Source organism: Carettochelys insculpta, chromosome 23, assembly GCF_033958435.1.
Source record: "Carettochelys insculpta isolate YL-2023 chromosome 23, ASM3395843v1, whole genome shotgun sequence".
Taxonomy (NCBI): Eukaryota; Metazoa; Chordata; order Testudines; family Carettochelyidae; genus Carettochelys; species Carettochelys insculpta.
In genome coordinates this window covers 12,155,818-12,176,795 of record NC_134159.1, presented here as the reverse complement: position 1 = coordinate 12,176,795, position 20,978 = coordinate 12,155,818, and the positions used below count along the sequence as shown (strand labels likewise).

The 20,978-nt window shown below is 52.3% G+C and overlaps 1 protein-coding gene across 1 annotated transcript in view; it reads left to right on the top strand.

Moving 5' to 3' along the window:
* Nucleotides 1–20,978, top strand: part of TMEM201 (transmembrane protein 201) — a 59,112-nt gene that overhangs the window by 414 nt on the left and 37,720 nt on the right. Inside the window, exons 2-3 of the mRNA XM_075018038.1 lie at nucleotides 16,800–16,920; nucleotides 19,582–19,776. Of these exons, the coding sequence (XP_074874139.1) occupies nucleotides 16,800–16,920; nucleotides 19,582–19,776 (316 nt within the window). The remainder of the gene's footprint in view (nucleotides 1–16,799; nucleotides 16,921–19,581; nucleotides 19,777–20,978) is intronic.

The following is a 20,978-nucleotide window of genomic DNA, read 5'->3' as shown; positions in this document are numbered from 1 at the left end:
CGCCTCCCCCGCGCAGGGCTCCCTTTGTACGGAGTCGGCCATGGGTGCCCGGGTTCTGCTGCTGCCGCGGAGGCGGGGGCGCGGGCTGGCCCTGCGGTCGGAGGGGAATTCCCCCTCCCCCCCACCGTGTGGGATCCGGATCCCCGGGCGCTGGGGAGGGCGTTTGTTATGGGCAGGAGGGGGCCGGACGACACGTGGAGGGGACTGCGCCTGCCATGTGGTGACTCCATAGGGGGGTGGAGCACGGGGAGCTGGAGGAGAACGAGAACAAGGAAGGGGACTTCCCCGAGCTGGTCCCTGGCAGCAAAACGAGGAGTCGGCCCCCATGAAGCCAAGTGCCGGGGCCCGAGCAGCTTTGGCGCAGGGTGGAGTAGGAAGGTCAGATAACGGATGCTCAAGCTTGGGAGGAATAGGTCACCTCGAGCCAGGCAGCCCATGAGCCGTCGGAGTTCGCTCTGTTTGGGAGCCAGCATCCTGCCTGATCCCCTAGGTCTTTAGGGGCTGAGGAGGCTTGGAAGGATTTGATGTTACCAGCAAATGGCTGTAGAGGGCAGTTTCACCATAAACCGCGGAAGAACATTTCCCTGGTTTATCAACATTAACCACTAAGGAGAAAGTGGTGCTTTACCATGCCTTGGGTTGATTTCGGGCTGGTTTCTGTGTGTGTTTTTGACAGGGTGTTAGCAACTTCTCTAAGAGTTGAAAAGTTTTGGAATTCAAACAGTTTTATAATATTTACAGCCATTAAATAATTAGGGTCTGACCTGACCCACCATTCATTTTCCCCAAGGTCAGAAAGGATAAAAGTTAAAATGGCCTTTAAAATTGGTAGCTGTTGAAATTATTTAAAAAAAATCCAAGTGACACCCCATCATCTCTAAGGCAAATACTGGGGAGGGGGGGGCTCATGTGATAGTTCAGTGTTAAGTATCATGGCACCTCAGTCACTTTTGGGACTTTCGGATGTAATGGTGAAATTGATTAAGATAAAATAGGTAGAATTAACCTAAGCTTGTAACTGACAAGAGCATTTGTCTCTAAATTTTTTCTATAACTTCAGTATGTGTCTAGGAAACCAAATTTTAAAATAAGCAAAAATGTGAGCTGTGTGGGAGCAGTTATTTGTAGGGAGCTAGCCAAATAATTTTTTCCCCCACCTGTAAAAGTGTTTCACATCTTTGTGTTCCAAAACTGAATACTGATACTTGGCTGTTACAGGAGAGTGTTTTTTTTCAATTTTATGAATTAAAATTTCTTCCAATAGATATTTTAGTGGCTGGCATTTTTTTGTTCGCTGTATTGCAATAACTTCTTTACAGAAGTCTCCTGGTAGCTCTACACTTAAACTGCACCTCCATCACTGTCTGTGAGAGTAGTGGCTGTGTCCACTGGAGACCAGTGCTTAGTTATAAATGACATCACTCAGGAGGGTGGCTTATTTGCATTCCTGAGCGATGAAAGCTTATTCCTCGTGGAAATATTTGCTGAAATATTAAAAAAGTCTTCATATGCTATTTGTCAAAATAATCACTCCAGGTTCAGTTATTTTGGTAACTTATTTCAAAAGACCTGTCAGCAAGTATGTGTATAACAAGTCAGACAACACAAAATATTCTCCCCTGAGTAGAGAATTAACAAAATCCCTGTGCTTTTGTTGAGTGCCTCATTTGGGGTATGTCACACATGCCAGCTGGGCACATAGTGGGAAACAAATCTGCCCCTCTAGTCTCTTAGTTTATTTATTTATTTATTTTAAAACTCTGTCCCCAGAGGATTAGCTATTTCAAGTTCCTAAGTAAAAGACACTGCTGGGTGCGGGAGACTTGGAAAGGTGGGTATAGAGGGGATTTTTGGGGGTGCTGGAAGGGTGTGTATGCTGGGAGGGCATTTGAGGAGTGCTGAAGCAAACTGTGGGAGCAGGGTGTTCCCACAGCCCAGACACCAGCACCCTGTTCCCCTGGAACCCACCCATGGGGTGCTGTCTGATCAGACCCATTCCAGAGGTCAGCCATAGGCTCTGCTCCACACAACCTGTGTCTCCTGCGCAGGCTCATTGTGAGCTGGTGAGCCAGACTTTTACTGGGTCCAATAGCTTTCTATCAGGTCTGCAGCACCTATTCTGCAGGATGTGTGTGGTGGTGGGGGGGTTCGGAAACAAAATTCTGCACAGAGTATTATTTCTGCACAAATTGTACATTGTGCAGTGATGCAGAATTTCCCCAGGTGTATAATTATACTGAAGTAAGTGATAGTCTAGACCAATGTTTCCTCTAATCTTTCCCATGTGTGTGGAAAATTTTTTCTGTGCTCACAGAGCTGTGAATGTGCACCATCAATAGAAACACACAACCTGGCTGTGGGTGCTCTGCTAATCAGAAGGGCACAGCTTAGAGGGAATGCTGGTCTCGGAGGGGTAGCTGTGTTAGTTTGTAGCTTCGCAAAAAACAAGCAGTCCTGTAGCACCTTAAAGACTAACAAGTTTGTTTATTGGGTAATGCACCTTTTGTGGGTAAGACCCACTTCATCGGATTTGGAGCGGATCTGAGTGGGTCTTAGCCACAAAGGCTCATTACCCAATAAGTAAAAGTTAGTCTTTTTAAGGTGCTACAGGACTGCATGTTTTTAGGGTATGCTGGTGTAGACCTGGCCTTAACGAAGACAATACTAGGCTGGCAGGAGTGCTCCCATGGTCCTAGTTAATGCACCTCTGCAAGAAACTCTTCCATCCTCATAGCGTTGTCTGCACTTTGTCTCTTGGGGGTGGATTTTTCACATCTCCTGAGTGACCTAGTTATACCGAACAAAGTTTGTAGCACAGACTTGGCCTCTGGCTTTAAGCTTAGCTTTTCTACTCCTATACTAATTTTCCTGAACTGAACAATGCACTGTGTGGGAGGGGAGAGAGCCTGGCTTGTTTTGCACTTTTGTTGGGTTGACTTTGAGAGCGGGGAGGAGTTATGTAAGGGCAATGAAACAGGATGCCCCTAGCAAAAAGTAGTGCCAAGTAGGTACACTGATGCCATGGAGATGCCCAGACAGTGGTGCAGCAGAACAGCTTAGAAAGATGAGATTCCTGCTAACTGGAACAGAGCTGTACTGGCCTTCGGAAGCTTTACAATCTTTTACAAGTGTCCATTTATTATCTTCCCCCACGTGCGCTCTTTTTCTGGCTTATTCCTTTCACAGATGATCTTTTATGGCCTTGTGTATCCGGGCGTGAATCAGGATTTGTATTGGGCAAAGGGAGATGAGTTGAAAAGCTTAGGACTAGCGTAACTTGAAACCGGTGTTGGATATGTGCTTTTTGGCAAGACAAACTTTGTGTAATAGAGCAAACTTGGCCAGTGCTGTCACCCGTAAAGTGCTTCATTGGAGTGGTAGGCAGTCCCTGGGCCAGGGTAAGGTTCATTTGATAGTTCAAGTGGAAATAAGGGATCTCCAACAGAACAGGTCAGGATTATTAAGACCAAAGATGGAAGTAGGCTGGTGTCCCTGATGCAATACATGGGTAAGAAAGAGGCTGGCTCTGGGGCAGGCCTCTGGTCCAGCCTCCTTACCCCAGTCCTTCCCTCCACCTTGAGCTGAGGCTGTCAGCTGGGACCCTGGTCGCATGGTGTCGGCAGCATCATTGAATCCTAGGGCTGGAAGGGACCTCAGGAGGTCATCAAGTCTAGCCCCCTGCCGGAGGCGGGACCAACCGTAAGTGAATCATCCTAGACAGGACTTTGTCAAGCCAGGACTCAAAAACCTGTATGGATGGAGATTCCACCACCTGTCTAGGTAATGCATTCCCGTGCTTCACCACCTCCTGGTGAAACAGCTTTTCCTAATCCAACGTATACCTCTCCCAGTGCAGCTTGAGACCACTGCTCCTTGTTCAGCCATCTGTCACTAATGAAAACTGCCTCTCTCCATCCTCTTCAGACCCCCTTCAGGAAGTTGAATGCTGCCATCAAATCCCCCTTCACTCTTCTCTTCTGCAAATTAAATAAGCCCAAATTCCTCAGCCTTTCCTCCTAGGTCATGTGCATCATTTTCATTGCCCTTTGGCAGACCTGCTCCAATGTGTCCTCATCCTTTCTATTCCAGGGGTAAGGGAGGACACCAGTCGGGAACAAGGGCAGGATAACCAAACAACACTGCCAAAGCCTCTCCCCCCACCCCTGACCTCCAGCTCCCACTCTACTCTGTTCAGACCTACCCCAATCTCCTGTCCTGACTCCTGCACCCTTCTCTCCTGAGGCCCCCCCCCCCGTACTTTATGCCACACTTAAATTTCTTACAGGTACTGTTATGGGGCACCTCCCTTCCCTGAGGCCCCTGAAAGGGCCCTTGCGATACTCTAGCATCTGTAAGAAATTTGTCACCCCACAAACCACTTAGACTTTATATAAATGAACAAACAGGATAACAGTGAATGTTCCCTACCCCTCAGTACTAGACTTGACGTTTCCATTGCCGCTGAGGTTAGCAAGGAAACGGATGGCCTGCAACAATCTTCCATGAAATAAACCGTGGTTCTATGAATATTCTTGATGCTGATTGAGCCAAATTGCCCTTTGAGACCATGAAATGACTTTGCTTTGCTTAAAATAGAAAAATAAGGGGATGGGGCTTTGCCCACAAAATCGTATGTCCAAATAAATGTGTTCTCCTGAGGTTTTATAGATACAGATTAACACATCTGGGACTCGCTTTTTGTGTAACTGTCGCAGGTAGGGATGTGAAATCCTGTTTAATTAACCAACTAGTTAAAAGTTAGATTGAAGCAGCTGACTGATTAGACTGGATGGGGGAGGAGGGTGGCTGGGGTGCTCCCCTTTTCATTGCAGATGATCTTGTTTGTCCCTACTGGATTGTACCCCCGGGCCACAGCATAGCAGGGACTGGGGCTGTTCCAGCCTGGCTGGAGCAATCCCTCTCTGCGACTTCCCCAGCTTCTCCCTATCCCTGAGCTGCCATAGATGGGAACTGCTTTTTTCTCCTCCAGTTGTGCTGAAGTGCCCCCTCACCCCTGGCAGCCCCGCAAGTCTGGAGCAACCTCCTGCCCACAGCGGGTGGATGGGGAGGGCTGTGCCAGGCTGTTACCAGTAATCCTTACCCAAAAGATTAACATCCCCAGTCTCAGGTGGAATGTGTTTACAGAATCTAGAGACTCTTAAGTTTTTTTTTTTTGTTTGGTTCTGAGCCCTTTCTGCCTGGTGTTCTGAACGCATTCTCGGGGTCTGGTCGTGATTACCATGGGGGGATAATAGCTGTGCTGAGCACCTCCAGCCAAACTCGTAAAAACGATTCCATTGCTTCCCAGTTGCATGTACTTCGCTAAGTGCAGCCCTGTAGAGAGGATGAAGGAAGCTGGGGGTGGAACCTTGAAGAAGGGTGAATTGTCCCATAGAGGCGAATGGGTTGTTAATTCTGAAATCCCTTCTGCTAGCAGGCCCCCCGACCCCATCAGCCTAGCTTTGTGCCGTCCCATCCCACGGAAATGAATGGCACAGAGAGCACTTGTTGCGTGTGGTCTGCAGCCCCGTATTGTTGCATAGGTGAACTCGAGTAGGACCCACAAAAGCTCTGGCCCTAATCAATTTGTAAGCCTCTAAGGGGCTACGTGACTGCTTGTTGTTTGTGAAGCTACAGATTAACATGGCTGCCGCCTGAATCAGGTCAGGGTGTTTGTCTACACTTGAAACATTTGTGGTACTGCTGCAACTGTCTGCCCAGAGCTGGAAACAGGTTCCCAGCTGCAGTGCAGGGATCCCCTAAAGCAGTCTTCCGTCAAGTTGCTGTACTCGGCCTCACATTTCCATTGGTGCGGGACTGTTTTTTTCAGACAGTTTGACTCACTGGGTGAGGGAGGACCAGGGGCAGGAGAGGTGTTCAGAGAGAGTCTGCTGGTGTAATCTGGGGGCTTGTGGGCACTGATTTAAAATGTAGCATTGACCCTCTGATCAGAAGCACCTGGCTGCCTCTAGGGAAGAGTCAACAAAGAAGTCAATTTGTTTATTAATATGTTTTTAAAACTTGATCTCAGCTTGTGTCATTCTAGAACCTTGGAACAGTTCCCCTGGCATCTAGCCTGGGGACATCTCTCTGTGCCCCGTGCTTTCATCCTTCACTTCTGCCCTTTATGGAGATGGGTAAAATCCCTACCTCCTGCTCTCACCAAAAGCCATCTTCCCCTCTTCCAACCAAGAGGTCAGGGTCTTCTGATTTTTTTTGAACCCATGTCCATGGCAACAGATTACAGGGTCACCCAAGGTGGATTATTGCTTCTTGTCCTAAGTAAGTAGGAGGAGCCAAAGAAATTCTGCCCCTTTTGTGTGAAGGAACCAGCAAGTATTAAACCCTTTGTCGCCGTTCCACCACCCTGATAAAAGCGCAAAATCTGGAGGTGAGAAACAGAAGCACGTTTGTGGGAATCAGGTCTTTCAGGTTCTTCCTGTGAGAAAGTGCTTGTGTGTGGATTAATCTGGTTCTCCTGTGTAGTCTCTTGTACCAGAAAGCTTTTGGATGGGATGAGAGCGCTTCTTTTTCCTAGTTCTTCAGGCTACGTCTACGCTCACTTGTAAGGTTGACAGCTGCGTACCTAAAATCATCTCTTCAGCTGTCGACTTTCGTCCCTGTCTTCCTGGCAGAAGGTCGACTGGAGTGCTCCTCCCATCGACCTTCGTGGACTCTGGCATGCGCCATGTTGCGCATGCGTGAATCGGCACCCTGGAGGGTTGAACCTGAGCGGTCGATCTTCCGTGATCAGTGTAGCTGTAGCTTCAGAGGCAGGCCGAACATGCTCCCCATGCCTCCTTTTGTGTCTATAGTTCCAGTACTAAGACCTACAACCTATCCTTAATCAGGATGCCACGCTCCGGACGGCCCTAGGTGACAGGCCTTTTCTCTCCTACTGACAATCTCCCAACCTTATGAGGATTCTCACCAACAGCCACAGTCTATACTGCAGGAACACCAGTCCTGGAACTTTTCCTTGCAACAAAGCCCACTGCCGGCTTTGTTCACATATCTTTTCTGGAGATACAATCATTGGACCTAACCAGGTTATTCACAGAATCACGGGCACATTCTCATGTCCCTCAACTAACATCATATCTGCCATCATCTGCCAACAATGCCTAGATGCTTTGTATATTGGACAGACTTCAAACTCGCTCACACAAAGAGTTAATGGGCACAAAATAGACATAAAAACACTCCCGATCCACAAACTGGTCAGCCAGCATTTTAATGAAGTGGGCCATTCTGTTAATCACTTGAGTCTGTGTTTTACTGAAGAGGAATTTTCACAACACTCTTGGAAGAGAGGCTGCTGAACTCTCTCTTATATTCAAATTCAACACATTAACACATGGTTTGAACCGGGATGGAGATTTTCTGGGTCACTGTAGGGGCTCATTTGCATACTTGGCTTAATCTAATTCTTGACTCTCTTCCCTCCTGCCTTCTGCCCCTCTACTCTCTGATTTCCTCACCTTGATTTTTTTTTTTTTTTTTTTTTTCCTGATTTGTCCACCTTGATTACTGTTTTTGATTCTCTGTGCCTTAAATATTGAGTCTGGTCTGGTCTTGCTATGGTCTGAAGAAGTGGGTCTATCCCACCAAAGCTCACCAAATAAATTATTTTGTTAATCTTTAAAGTGCTACTTGACTGCTTTCGTGTATTGCTAAATGGCTGAGGTGCATGTCCTCTGGCCCATCTTTCTGGAGGATCCAGAGGAAAACTGAAATCCATGTGAGGCACCTGCCAATCACCTATATAGTGGTCTGCCCAGCTGCTGAAAGGTGAATAGCCGGGAGACTGTGGCTTACTTGGACTGGGACTGAATCGAAAGGAAGGGCATCTCCCTTCCCTCTCCCCTGTTTTAATGTGTGTTGTTTTTTTTTGTTTTTTTTTTCCAGTGTCTTGCTTGAATTGAGCACATTGGACATTTAAAATACAACTGAGAAATCTAGTTGCCTTAGGATTCTCTCAGGGAATGGAGGGAACAGCTTCTCTTACCTTCTGCAATTTTTTCTCGATGTAGCCTTGCCCCCGCAGCAGGGGAGAGGATTGGTTCTGAATTAGGGGGGGCATGAGGCAACCCAGCCCCTCCCCCTGCCTGGAACAGGAGTGTCTTGCATTAAGGGGGAGTGCCCGTGTTCCTCCCACACTCCCATTAACTTCCTTCTAGCGAGCATCCTATATCCTGATATATACTCACATCACTGGTTCTCTGAAATTCACTCACATCTTTTGGTCAGTAGCTTCCTCTGCTGCAGGGTCCCTTGTGGATTGTGGTGGGAACCGGTCCCTATCAAAAGAAGATGTATAGATTCTCCTTAATGGAACTAGTTCTGTAACAACAACAGCAGTGCTACCTCTGACACAGCTGTGAATTATCCCTGGTTACATCTCTTAGTCAGGGCTTGTCTATGCTAGACTGTGGATAGATGCTGCAGTGATCGATTTTATTAAACACGATAAATCGACCTCTGAGCATTCTCCCGTCGACTCTGGTACTCCACCAGGACAAGAAGAGTAGCTGGAGTCGATGGGCGAAAAGTCAGTGGGGGCTGCTCTGTGTAAGATGCTGTGCTAAGTACTCCAGTTTCAGCTGCACTATTTGTGTAGCTGAAGTTGCATAGGTTAGCTCAATGGGGAGAGGGTGTAGCGGAGACCTGGCCTCAGGCAGAGTAGGGAAAGCAGTCTTGGAGGCTCTGAGGCAGAAGTGGGGAGAGAAGAGAGACAGGAGTTGCAGGACTGGATGCTGAAGAGTATGGAGCTGGGAAAGGGGATAATCAAAAGGAAAGACCCCCTATCATCTGGACATACCCTGTCTTTTCAGAGGGTCTTTCTTGTCTCTGATGTCCTGGCATAGTCCCCGCACTAGAGCACTGGGAGAGTTTATACACATGTTCTTCACTGGCTGCCTAGGATGCAGTTGTCATGATCCCTCATCAAAGGCTGCTGGGTAATTCAGGACTCAAAGGGAGCTGCTGTGTGGCTGCCGGCAGAGCTGGCCACAGTCCACTGATGAACAAGTGCCATTGCTCTTCATAGGCTGGCTTCTGTCTTCGTCTTGTGGGTTTGTGTGACTGCGACCCCAGCACGTGGGCCTTTTGCTCTTGTTCTACCAATAGCTGTAGTTCCAATGGGCCTCTGTGGCCAGCTGACTGATGCTGGATGGTGCCTGTGAGAAGAACTGGGACAGATTTTTCAGATTAATCTTTAAAGCAGCTTTTCCTGCAGTCCTAAGGTGTCTGTGTGTTGCAGAGTGGGATTGTATTGCAGAGTGGGGTTGAGCAGGTGCAGAGCAGTGAGAAGCAAGGAGAGGGGAAAGACTTCCAGTGGCATTTCTACTGTTCGGACCAGAAGAACTGAAGTTGTTACTGCATCAGCTTAGTGGTCTGGCCGGCCGGTGCCAGTGGGAGTGAGTGCAGGGCATATAAACAGAGTTGGGTTGGAGAATCCTGGATAATCGCCCTCCAACTCTTGAAATTGAGTACTGCACTGTCCTGCACAAAAGCTCTTGTTGTTCCAGAATGCCATGCCTGTTGAGTGCATTTCACTCTAACGGAGAGGAGTGGGGTGCAGAACATGCTACCCCTTTATGTGCTCACTGGTGGGGGGGGGGGGGTTTCCTCTGAGTCTGAGGATCTGTCACACCTGGGTTGGGGGCAGGGCATTTGGGGCTCAAGAATATTCTTCTTAAGCAAGTCCATTGGCCACCCTGACTGTGCTATAAGGCTTTTTCCATACAGATCAGTTAATCTTGGACCCATCTGCATCCTCTTTCCAGTTGTGCTTTCTTGGAGCCGTGTTTCCAGATCTTCCTTCCCCTGAACTTTTGCGGTCACTCAGCCGTTGAATGGCTGTGTTTTGATTGCAGCTTTTCTCCTATTTTCACAGCTCAGGTGGCTGTCCTCTAAACAGTCAAAAGGGGGAAGGAAGTAGGTGGGACGGGCTCAGCTGCTGCTGTCAGGTTGGCATTAATCAGCAGCCCCAACCCCTTGCCCATTTCTTTGAGTGTTTGGCCCAACCATCTTGCCCACCTCCTAGAAAAAGGGCAGAATTAGACAGATACTTCAGTTGCCCTCGAGTCCCAGTGAACACGTCTTGGGTTTAATCGTTCAAGCTGCTGCAGCAACACAGCTATGGTAGCATTGAGAAGAGGGTAGATGTTCACTACCTGGTCAGGGCTGATCTTCTGGGGGTTTGGTTCACACACCTAGTGTGGACATGCAAAATCGACTGATGGGGGTCAACAGTCGACCCCTGTACTTCGCAAAGAATAAGAGAGATTGATGGCGAGAGTTTCTCCCATCAACGTCCCTCAGTGAGGACAGCCAGGTAAGTCAATTGTAGCTGTCGATTCCAACTACGCAATTGCCATAGCTGGAATGGTGCATTTACAATAGCCTTTAAGGTCTAGGGTGGACCTGACCTGAGAGATAAGCACCCAGGTTGTTTTTAGGCAAGGCCAAGGCAACTGTGTAACTCAAAGCAGATTTGAGTACTACTGGCACCAAGACTCCCATGCAGGCTTGAGACGCACAGAAGTCCTATTGATAAAATACCGAAAAGGACAGAGTTTGGAGGCAGAGAGCAAATTCTTCACACAGGAGGATGGGAAGTTTCTCATAGCAGCTGGAGCGCCTGTGTTTTTTTTTTTTTTTTTCGAGCTCCAAACCCTTGAAGTGCCTGCATGCCCTACTGCTGCAGAAATAGGAGACCTCCACCCCTCGGCCTGCCTCGACACAGATCAGCTCTGTTTGGAGTCTTATGTTATCCCCCGGGGTCAACTATCACACAAGTGTTCGCCGCCATGCACCATGGGGATCCCTTCCCACAGTGCTGGCTATTGGTGAGTCTGCTGCTGCCTGGCATAAGTAGAGACTGCTATTCTTGATTGGGTAGCAGCTGGCCCTGTCGCTCTAAACAGCTGTTGTACACAGTCACTGATTGGCTGTTGGCTCAAACAGCTGGTCCTTCGCTCTGTGACCTGGTTGGCTGGCTTTAATAAACCCAAACAGGTTCGCTGTGTTCTCTGAACTACAGGGAAACTTATTTCTTGGCTCAGTTCCTGGTTCAAAAACCACATCAGCGAGTCCTGCTGGAGAGATCCTAGAAATCCCAAATGCTGAGACTTGAAGCAGAGCCTTTGTTATAGACCCCTCCAATCGGGCCGCATCATGAAGGCGGCTAAATGCATTGAGATTCCTGTTTTATCAGGATTTGTTTTCAAACAGGGGGACTGGAAAGTGCAAGGGATTGGGTTGCAGCACTTGTCTGCTTAAAGCTGAGGGTTGAAACCCAGGCACAGAAGGATGGGGAATGGAAGCCGTTTCCCTCAGACAGTCAGTGGCTTATAGGATTGAGTTTGGGTTTGAGTTTGCAGTGGTTCCATGTCTCAGAAATCTCCCTGTTGCACTTTTATTGGCACAGAGACAACGCGTTGAATAGGGTGCAGAGAATGAATTCCCCTGCTTGCCTCTAAAAGAGATGTGACAAAGGAAGCTTGAGGCGGGGAAGGCCTCCCATCTAGTGCCTTCCATCTGTCTTGTGGGTGGATGATTTCAGTTCCCAGGGCTGTCAATCTAGCATCTTGCCTGACAGTCTAATTAACCTGTTTATGATGATGAATCCTTTGTGCAAGCAGAGGGCTGCAGCAATGACTAGCTAGTTTCATTCTGTTTAGTCTCCCTGTTTTCCATGTGCTAGCCCTGCACAGAGGGCTTGGATTGTAAGTACAGAGGCCTAGGAAACAGTTGCATTTTGAACAAAAATTGCTTTCTCCGCCTTTTGTTACAAGATTGTGGAAACATTGTGAAGGAATTAGGAAAGACCTACTTAGCCTTCAGTTCTTCCTGCCAATCCATTTGTCTAGTGGTATGTAAAAACCTTCTGTTTACATGTGGCTGAACTTGAGAGGCCAAATCTGACCTACCTTTGTCCCTTTAATGCTATGAGCAGTTTGGGCACACGGCAATTAGCCAGTCTCTCATTCTATTTCTGATACGCCCACATGTGGCCTGATAGAATGTGATGGTCTCTGCAGATTCCGGTACCGCCACAGCTTCCCGTTCCCATAGAAACTGGAGCACAAATGTGAATGCAGGCCAGGGCCTTGTTGCCTCGGACGGTACTCTTGTGCCCCGTTCGGTTGTGCTGATGCTAACCAGGCTGGGGAGGGCACCTGAAGCAATTCTGTGGGGGTAGAAATAGCAGAGTGGGGTTCCAGACAAAGCCATTGTTGTTGGTACTCTCCTGGTGTGAGCACTTCTGCCTCCTCCTAAGAAAGATCATTTGAATCTTGGTGTTGTTTCGAGCAGTGTTTCTTAATTGCTTTGAGACCACCAAACAATAATACATTTTTATGCAGAACGCCTATGGAAAATCTACTTAGTTGATGGTCCTCATTCTGCAGCCGTATGTTCACTCGCTTCTGGCTTTTTTAAAAAGAAATGTACTTCCTGGCTACGTCTACACTAGCACGCTACATCGAAGTAGCCTATTTCAGAGTAAGAACGTTGAAATAGGCTACTTCGACACGTATCGTCTACGTGTCCTCCAGGGCTGGTGCCGTCGACGTTCAACATTGAAGTAGCGACAGGGAACGTCAAAAGGAGCCGCCCCGGAAGGAAATGTGGAGTGTCCACACACACACACACACACGCACAAGCACCCTCTTTTGAAATAAGGGGCCAGGAAAGCCCGCGGACTGGGTCACAGGCTGGACTAGCCCTTCCGGGGCAACAGCAAGCTGCTCCTTTAAAGGGCCCCTCCCAGACACACCCGGCCTGCACAGCACGAGGTCTGCAGAGCAGTAGCCACTCACTCGCAGACCAAGTCACAGCAGATATGGACACCCAGCAGCAGCAGCAGGAAGAGGAGGCCCTCCAGGTAGTCATCCAGGGAGCAAAGTGCCCTGCTAGGTGCTGCCCAGGAGGCCGCCCAGTGGCTCCTGCCAGAGGAGCCCTCCCCGGAGGCAGACGGGGACACCCCGACCACTGTGCTCCCCTCTTTCTCCCCCACCAGCTGCTCCCCCACTTCTGGAGCTACCCCACCAGCTCTGAGTGGTGGGAGCAGCTCGTCATGTGGGAATGGGACGACAATATGTGGCTCCGGAACTTCCGCATGCGCTGGCAGATCTTTCTCGAGCTCTGCCAGTGGCTCACCCCAGCACTGAGGCACCATGACACCTGGATGCGCGCGCCCTCCCTGTTGAGAGGAGGGTCGCAATAGCCATCTGGAAGCTGGCCATTCCAGACAGCTATCGCTCTGTGGGACACCAGTTTGGAGTGGGAAAGGCCACGGTCGGGGCCATCATCGTGGAGGTAAGGAGGCGCGGGCAGGGGGGCCGGGTGTGGGGCTGGGGAGGGAGGGAGGGGGCAGGTGGGGTACCCGGAGAGGTGCCCAGGAGGGGGGCCTGGGGGAAGGGCCCTGGGGCACTCTGCATAGCCTCATGGGCGCCTGTGTTTTCCCTCCGCACAGGTGGGCCGTGCGCTTAACGCCATGTTGCTCCAGAGGGTCGTCCAATTCGGGGACCTGGATGCAGCTGTCGCTGGATTCGCCTCCATGGGGTTCCCGAACTGCTTCGGGGCCCTGGATGGGACCCACATCCCCATCTGTGCCCCGGACCACAGCGAGGAAGATACATAAACTGCAGGGGCTACCACCCCGTGGTCCTGCAGGCCAGGGTAGACAGTCAGGGCTGCTTCCAGGACGTGTACGTGCCCTGGCCCGGCTGCACACACAATGCCCGTGTTTTTAGGAACTCAGGCCTGTGCCGTTGGCTGCAGGCGGGGACCTACATCCCCCAGAGGGAGAGCGGAGGTGGACGTGGCCTACCCCCTCCAGCTCTGGCTCATGCGCCTGTACACTGGCCACCTCGACGCCAGCCAGGAGCGGTTCAATGCCCGCCTGAACCATACCTGCCAGGTGGTGGAGAGGACATTCGGCTGTCTGAAGGGCCGCTGGCGGCGCCTCCATGCCCGACTGGACGTCAGCCTCCAAAACATCCCCCATGTTGTGGGCACGTGCTGCACGCTCCACAACATCGTTGAGAGCAAGGGGGAGGCTTTCATCCAGGGGTGGGCGGTCGACGACGGCACGGGCTTCCCCCAGCTGGCTGCCGCACCCAGCTGCCAGGCCCACCATGAGCGGGGTACAGGTCCGCGAGGCCCTGCGGGCCCACTTCAATCAGGGAGACCCCTGAGCACCTCCCTGGCCTTCCCCAGAAGACCCCCGACACACACTGCCCGCAAACTGCCCCCAACACCCGCACGCCACCCCCCCAACAAGCACACGCCTCCAGCTTTTTGGAAAATAAAACCTTTTTTCTGAAACCTGAAAACTTGTTTTGTTCACAACAGAAAGTGCAACCAATATACGAAAAGGGGGACAACTATATACGTGGGGGCCCGGCGGCCGGCTCGGCCGTTGGCCCATCAGTCCGGGGTGGGGGTAGAGGGGTGTGAGCCCCGGTGGGTACGGCTCGTGACACACACACACACACACACACACACACCCCCGCATCCACGGTCCCTGGCGTGGCCGGCTGGGAGGACTGGCAAGTACAGCCAGGATGTCTCCGCTGGCTGGTCTTCAGCCCCAGCGGGCTCTGTGGAGCTTGCAGGCGGTGAGGCGGGTGGGGCGGCGGGGAGGGCAGCCTGGGGGCAGCGGGGCACGGGAACCAGGCAACGGCCTCCTGGATCGACCCGGCCATGTCCCGAAAGACCCCCATAAAGTCCTCCCATGCCACCCACCGCCGGGTGGACTCCTCCCAGTCAAAGCGGAGTCTCTCCTCCACCACCTCCGTCTGCCTCCGGAGAGCTGCCAGGAGCTGGGGGCCTACAAGGGCCATCCCCAGAGTCCGGCGGTGGTGGGACCATCCCGCTGCTCTTGGGGGTGTCTCCGGGCGCTGGCGGTGGCTGACCTCTGGCGGGCTGTCGGGGATGACGGAGGCTGCCTGGCTGCCTGGGACATCAGATGCTGCAGCTGGAAAGAGGGAGGAGAAGGCTGTTAGTACAGTGTCCTGGCCCGTTCCCCCAGTCACCTCTTGGGTGCTGCATCTCCGTCCCCATCAGTGGGTTTGATGTCCCTTTTGGCTGTCGCCATGACATTGTCCCCCCCGCTCCCGGGGTTAAGGCTGAGTTCTGTCCATGGGTGCGGGTGCTGACGGGCGCTGATGGTCGTGCTGCCGTTCTGGGACTGTACTGTGGCTGGGCATTTGCAGGTTGGGGTCCGCTGGGGGGGTGTGAGGCTCCTGGTCGTGTCTGGTGCCCCCACCCTGTGGCCCATGGGTGTGTGCTCTGTGGGGTATGTACCTGACCATCCGTTGCCGTGGCTGGGGGAAGCCCGGTGGGCGGGCGCCCAGCTGGTGCTCTGGGAGGAGAGGTTGATGAGGAGCCCCCCCATCCTCCTTGCTGCTGGACTCCTCCTCCGCTGTCCTGGGGGGGGTGCTCCTCGGGTGGGCCCCAGGGTGCGGGGGTGGCCTCCGGTCCGGCTCCGAGGCCTGCTGGGGCTCGTTGGCCGTGGTGTCAAGGGTGGCCATGGGCAGGAGGTGTCCCAGGCGCCTAGAATGGCCCTGAGCTCCCTGTAATAGGGGCAAGTGGAAGAGGCAGCCCCAGACCAGCTGGCCAAGTCCCAGGCCTGGGCGTATCCCTGCTGCAACTCCTTCACCTTACTCCGGACGTTATCTGGAGCGCGGGCAGGGTGACCCCGGGCAGCCAGGCCCTCGGCCAGTCAGGCGAACTCTTCTGCGTTCCTCCGCTCGCTCCCCATCACGTGGAGCACCGCCTCTTCACCCCAGAGCCCCAGCAGGTCTCGGAGCTCGGCCTCTGACCAGGAGGGGCCCTGGCTCTTTTTGGCCCCCCGCTTGGCTGCTGGGGGTAACTGGGTCCCTTCCGGAGGGGAGCCCTGGGGGCACTCAGGGGGCTGGCTCAATGCCATGGCACTGGTTAGAGGGGTCGGGGTCTGTGGAGGGTGTGCAGGGCTAGCACGTGCGTGTGCTGCTGCCTGCACGCTCTCAGCTTCCTGCCACAGGAAATCCGTGTCTGTGGTGCTTTAAAGGCTGCTGCACGCAGGGACCATAGAGCCCCTTGGGGGCTGGACAGAGCGTCTCAACCCCTCAGCTGATGGCCGCCATGGAGGACCCCACTATTTCGAAGTAGCGGGACGCGGATTGTCTACACACACCCTACTTTGATGTTCAACATCGAAGTAGCACATGGCGTGTGTAGACACGACGGGTGCTATTTCAACGTTGTGCCGGCTACTTCAGACGCACCCCCTCTGTTTAATCATGTTGGTGGAAATAATGCATTCAATAAATCGTCACGGGCCACATGCATGCCTTAGCTGATGTCCAGCAACTGACATAGCGCATGCGTGGGACACTGTTGTTAGTTGCTACACCACCGTATGGCTAGGAGAAAAAGATTAGAGGAAAGGGGAGGCCAGCACAAAGTTAATCAACCTTGCAACATTGCCAGGTGACTGCCGCTCTTGCGAGACACACAATTAAGATGTTTTGGTGTTTTCCGTTAGTAGTCATTGTAAAATGGTACAGTACTGTAAAACTTTGAATAATTTTTTTCCAAATTCTCATGGCCCAGCTGCGAGCTGTTTGTGAAATGCCCGTGTTCTGCAGGACGTAGTTTAAGAAACAGATTTAGAGGATGAGCAGGCTGGGAATATTGTTTCCTGTTCTCGGGCTGGTATGGAAAACACGGCTGAACGAACAGCTACTGCTCTTTCCTTCTAGGTCCCTGGCCCAGCTCAGTTTGATGCCCTTTGTTTCTAACAGGAAGAAGCCCACACACACAACTGTGAACTGCTGGTTCTGCAACCAGGATGCTGTGGTGCCATACGGGAATCGCAACTGCTGGGACTGTCCTAACTGTGAACAGTACAATGGTTTCCAAGAGGTACGGTAGAGGCTGCCTGCCCAGAAGGCTGCTGGGAGGGTGGGGGGCTGGCTCTTAGGACCCAGTATGCTCAATGCAGATGAATTCTTCAGGGACTTTATCTGTCTTACACTAACAAGTATCCACTGAGCATGTGCAAAATGAGATTTTTTTCAACCATTTATAATTGGGGATTTCATGGGCAATGTTGACTGCTGGGGTGGGACCCAAGAGAGACACCAACCACATAACGCATCCCTCTCCCCAGGATGTCTCCCCATGCCACCCTTAGCCCAGGAGAGGGCCTCACTCCACCCTCGATCTGCCCCGCCCCTGCTCTGCTCCTTCCACCAAGCCCCTTCCCATGGGAGCAAGGTGCTCTGGGGGCCTAGCAGGGGAGTCTGGTGCCCTCAGCAGGGATTGTGACCCCCCCCCCATCTCAATCTCTCTCTCAGACACACACCAGTAGCAGGAAGCAGAGCAACCTGGCCCCAAACTGCTCCACACCCCACCAGCTGTGAGTGTGGAGAGAGGTGGCCAATACCTGCTGAGGGCAGCAGGCTGCCCACAAATCCCCTGAGCTGTGATGCTCAAGGGAAGGGGTGAGACCTGCACTCGCTGGTGGCTGGGAGTCAGGGGAGCAGAGCGGGCTGGAGCTGGGCTGCTCCACTTCCTGCTGCTGGGGGGAAGGTGCAGGGCTGACCCCTGCCACCAGTTTCAGGCCCCCCACTAGTCCTTTGGGCTCTGCAAGGTCCCCCAAAGTCCAGGGTTCAGGACACCTCTGCCTGCCAGCTACTGGCTCCTTGCCCCTGCCCTCATGGTGTTGAGAGGATGTGGGACCCATCGTGATCTCACACACACACACACACACACACACACACACACACACACACACACACACACACACACACACACACACACACACACACACACACACACACACACACACACACCCCCATCGCCCTGTTCATTGGCACAGTGGAAGGGAGACACCGTCCACTTTCAAGCTCCTGGTCCAGAGCATTGAGATGATAGAGGCTTCTCAACAAAACGTCTTTAGGAATTTTTTAAGCTGTCGTTTTCCCCAGCCCCATTCTCTGAAAAGGCTGAGCTATTCCAGCTGGGATGTCAAATGTACGTAAATTTGGCCTGAGGTGAGCGATCAACACAGGAAGGTTGAACTCGGACCATGAAAATTGGCAGGAGGGCGTCTGCCCAGTGCCTGGGAGGCGCACGGCCCAGTCCTGGCAGACAGACATGCGCTAGCTGGGCGTGAGCTCCCAGGTGACCCAACAGCCACGTGGCGGCTGCTGCTCAGCTCTGCACCTCAGCGAGGGGGGGTGTGAGGCTGAACTCGGCCGACTAGCCCAAGTCGCTGCCTGTGCTGCCTTGGCCATGTTGCTGTTCGTAGGCGCTTGCTTGGCCTGTGCTGTGCTGGGAATTCTGCCTCCCTGCTGCTGCATAGACCAGGGCACCCTCTAAGTTCTTCCATCCCTGGGTGTAATGAATTTTGTTATGGGCATCCTGGTAAGTGCGGATGCGCACCAGCAGCGCAAACACACGCTGCCGGCTGTGGGCACCCCGCTAATCAGCGGGATGGAATTTGAACCTCTCCTGGGTGTCCGCCCAAGTGCTCTGCTTCCAGGGAACACCGGTGTGGAGGTCCATGCTCTGATACGCAACAGAAAATGGAATGATCGTAGCCTTAACTGTAGGCAGCGCTACCCGTTCTAGCCAAGACGCTCCAAGGGCTTTACAGAGCACGATTAAACCCCGCCTTCAATTGTGCTGTGCCTGGTTTTCATTGAGAAACTGAGGCACAAAGGATTTGCTTGGAATTGCACAGTGCGTCCCTGACAAAGCCAGGAATAGAACCCCAGTCTCCTGGTTTCTAGTCCTTGGCGTCTAGCCGCACAACCATCCTTCCCATGGCCTTATGTCCCCAGCAAGGATTTCAGTCCAGCCTGTCTGTGACACGCTCTCATGCCTGTCTGCCCTTCTCTGTATTCCCTCCCTCTAAAACCATTCCCCTACAATTAGCTCCTTAGACGTACAGCAGGAGAAGCTGTTTCTGCTGCATCCTGCCAAATCTCTCCCGCTTCTGAGCTGTGCATGTTTTATTATGTTGTTTGGCTCTAAAATCTCCGCAGAAACCCTGCCCCAGCATTAGCCTGTGGCCAGCACATCTGCCTGCTCAGCTGCAGCCTGTGCCTTGAGAGGCTTGTCTTCTGGATTGAACCCGGTTTGCCAGCTGGGGGTTGGTGGATGGCGGGCTGCTGTAGACACGTGCTGTGGTAATCGGTTTGTCGCTGGCTATACGGTGGCATTTGCAGAGAAATTTTTTGGGTGGGTGGATGCTTTTACCTGTAGCTGCTTAAGGACATGCAGGGTCCTTCGGTCCCCGGCAGCAGCTCCTTGGGTGTTTAATGCAGCGAGAGGAGGGGTGCAGAGGAAGTGGACAATTCACAGCACAGATTCATGCACATGTCTCTGCAGTGTGGCCTGGAACACAGCTGGTAGCGGTGTACAGGACCCCGGGGCGGGGAGGGGAGGGGAAGAGCTGGAACCCTGGCTTAATTTCTTCTTCGTTGTATGGGGCCAGGGCCCTGATGGTGAAACTTCTACAGAGAATGGGCCCTGTGCTGGGCTCGCAAGCTCACGCCTTTCTTTGCTGCTTGACAGAACGGAGACTACAACAAACCCATTCCTGCCCAGTACATGGAGCACCTCAACCACGTCGTGTCAGGCGCCACCACCTTCTGCGACCCCACCAAGCCGCAGCAGTGGGTGAGCAGCCAGATCTTACTGTGCAAGAAATGCAACAACCACCAGACCATGAAGATCAAGCAGCTGGCGTCCTTTGCTCCCAGGGAGGAGGTAGGTGCTGGACAGTGTTCCCTCTAATTTATTTCTATCCGTGTGTGGAATAAATTTTGTTCTGTGCGCCGAGGTGTGTGGAGATGTGCACCACTGATAGACGTGCTGCTGGGTGTAGGCAGGTCTGGGAGCTCTGCTGATCAGCTGAGCGGCACCTGACTCTGCTGTCTGGCTGCCCAAAAATGCGGCTTAGGGGGCGCACTGGTGCTGGCTTTGGCAGACTCTCCCTTCCTGCTGAGGAAAAGTCAACCTCCAGCTGTCCCCAGCTCAGTTCGTGATGCATCTTATGTTCCCACTCTGCTTCAGCAGAGAAGACAACAGCCTTTGATACTCATCTACTGTTTTGATAAGCTCTGGGCAATCGTAAGCTGATTGAATCACCAGGAGCCTACTTCTGCCAGCCCAGCCCCCTCTTTGGTCTCCAGAGAATGACGTGTGCCCTGTGGGCTTAGTCTCGGCTTATTTGGTCCCTGAGCACAGCGCTGTGCAATTCAACTGCAGCAGCATCCACGTTGCCCGCCTGTTGTCCCTGCCCTGGATTCCTCCATGGATTGCGTCCTCCAGGCAGCAGGGCTGTTCCTTATCTCATCTGTGCCTGGCAGGTAGCTCATCCCTGTCTCCTAACTGCGAGCACAGCCCACGTGTCTGTCTGTGATGTGCCTGCCCCAGTTATCTGGGAGGCCCTGGTAACTGCATGATTGTGTATGTGGGACAGAGCGCTTTTCATCCAGGGCCTTGAGAAAATGGAGCGCTCGGAGCTGAGGGCAGAATCTTGGAAGAACTCTGAGCAGGGCACTTCTGGGGTAAACCAGCCCCTATCTCGGGGAAGGAATTTCACCGATACTGCGGCTTACAGTTCAACTCAGCCACACTTCGTAGCTTCATCTCCCTTGGAATCCAGGCTGTTGGGTTTCCCCTCGACGCACAGTGCAAATACAACTTATTTAGCTTTCTTATTGTTCTGTTTGATTTGAAATGTTGCAAACCTGGGTATGTCTGTCACTTCCCTATGGAAATTGTGCCACAGCTCAGGGCAGTGGTTCTCAACCTTTCCTGGCCTGGAAGCCCACTGACCCAATTAGCATATAGGAAGGACAGGGCAGCTTGTTTGCAACTCGTGGGACAGGGTGGCCAACCCACAGCTCACGAGCCACATGTGGCTCATTGAGCAATGAAATGCGGCTCCTGCTTGGACCCACGTG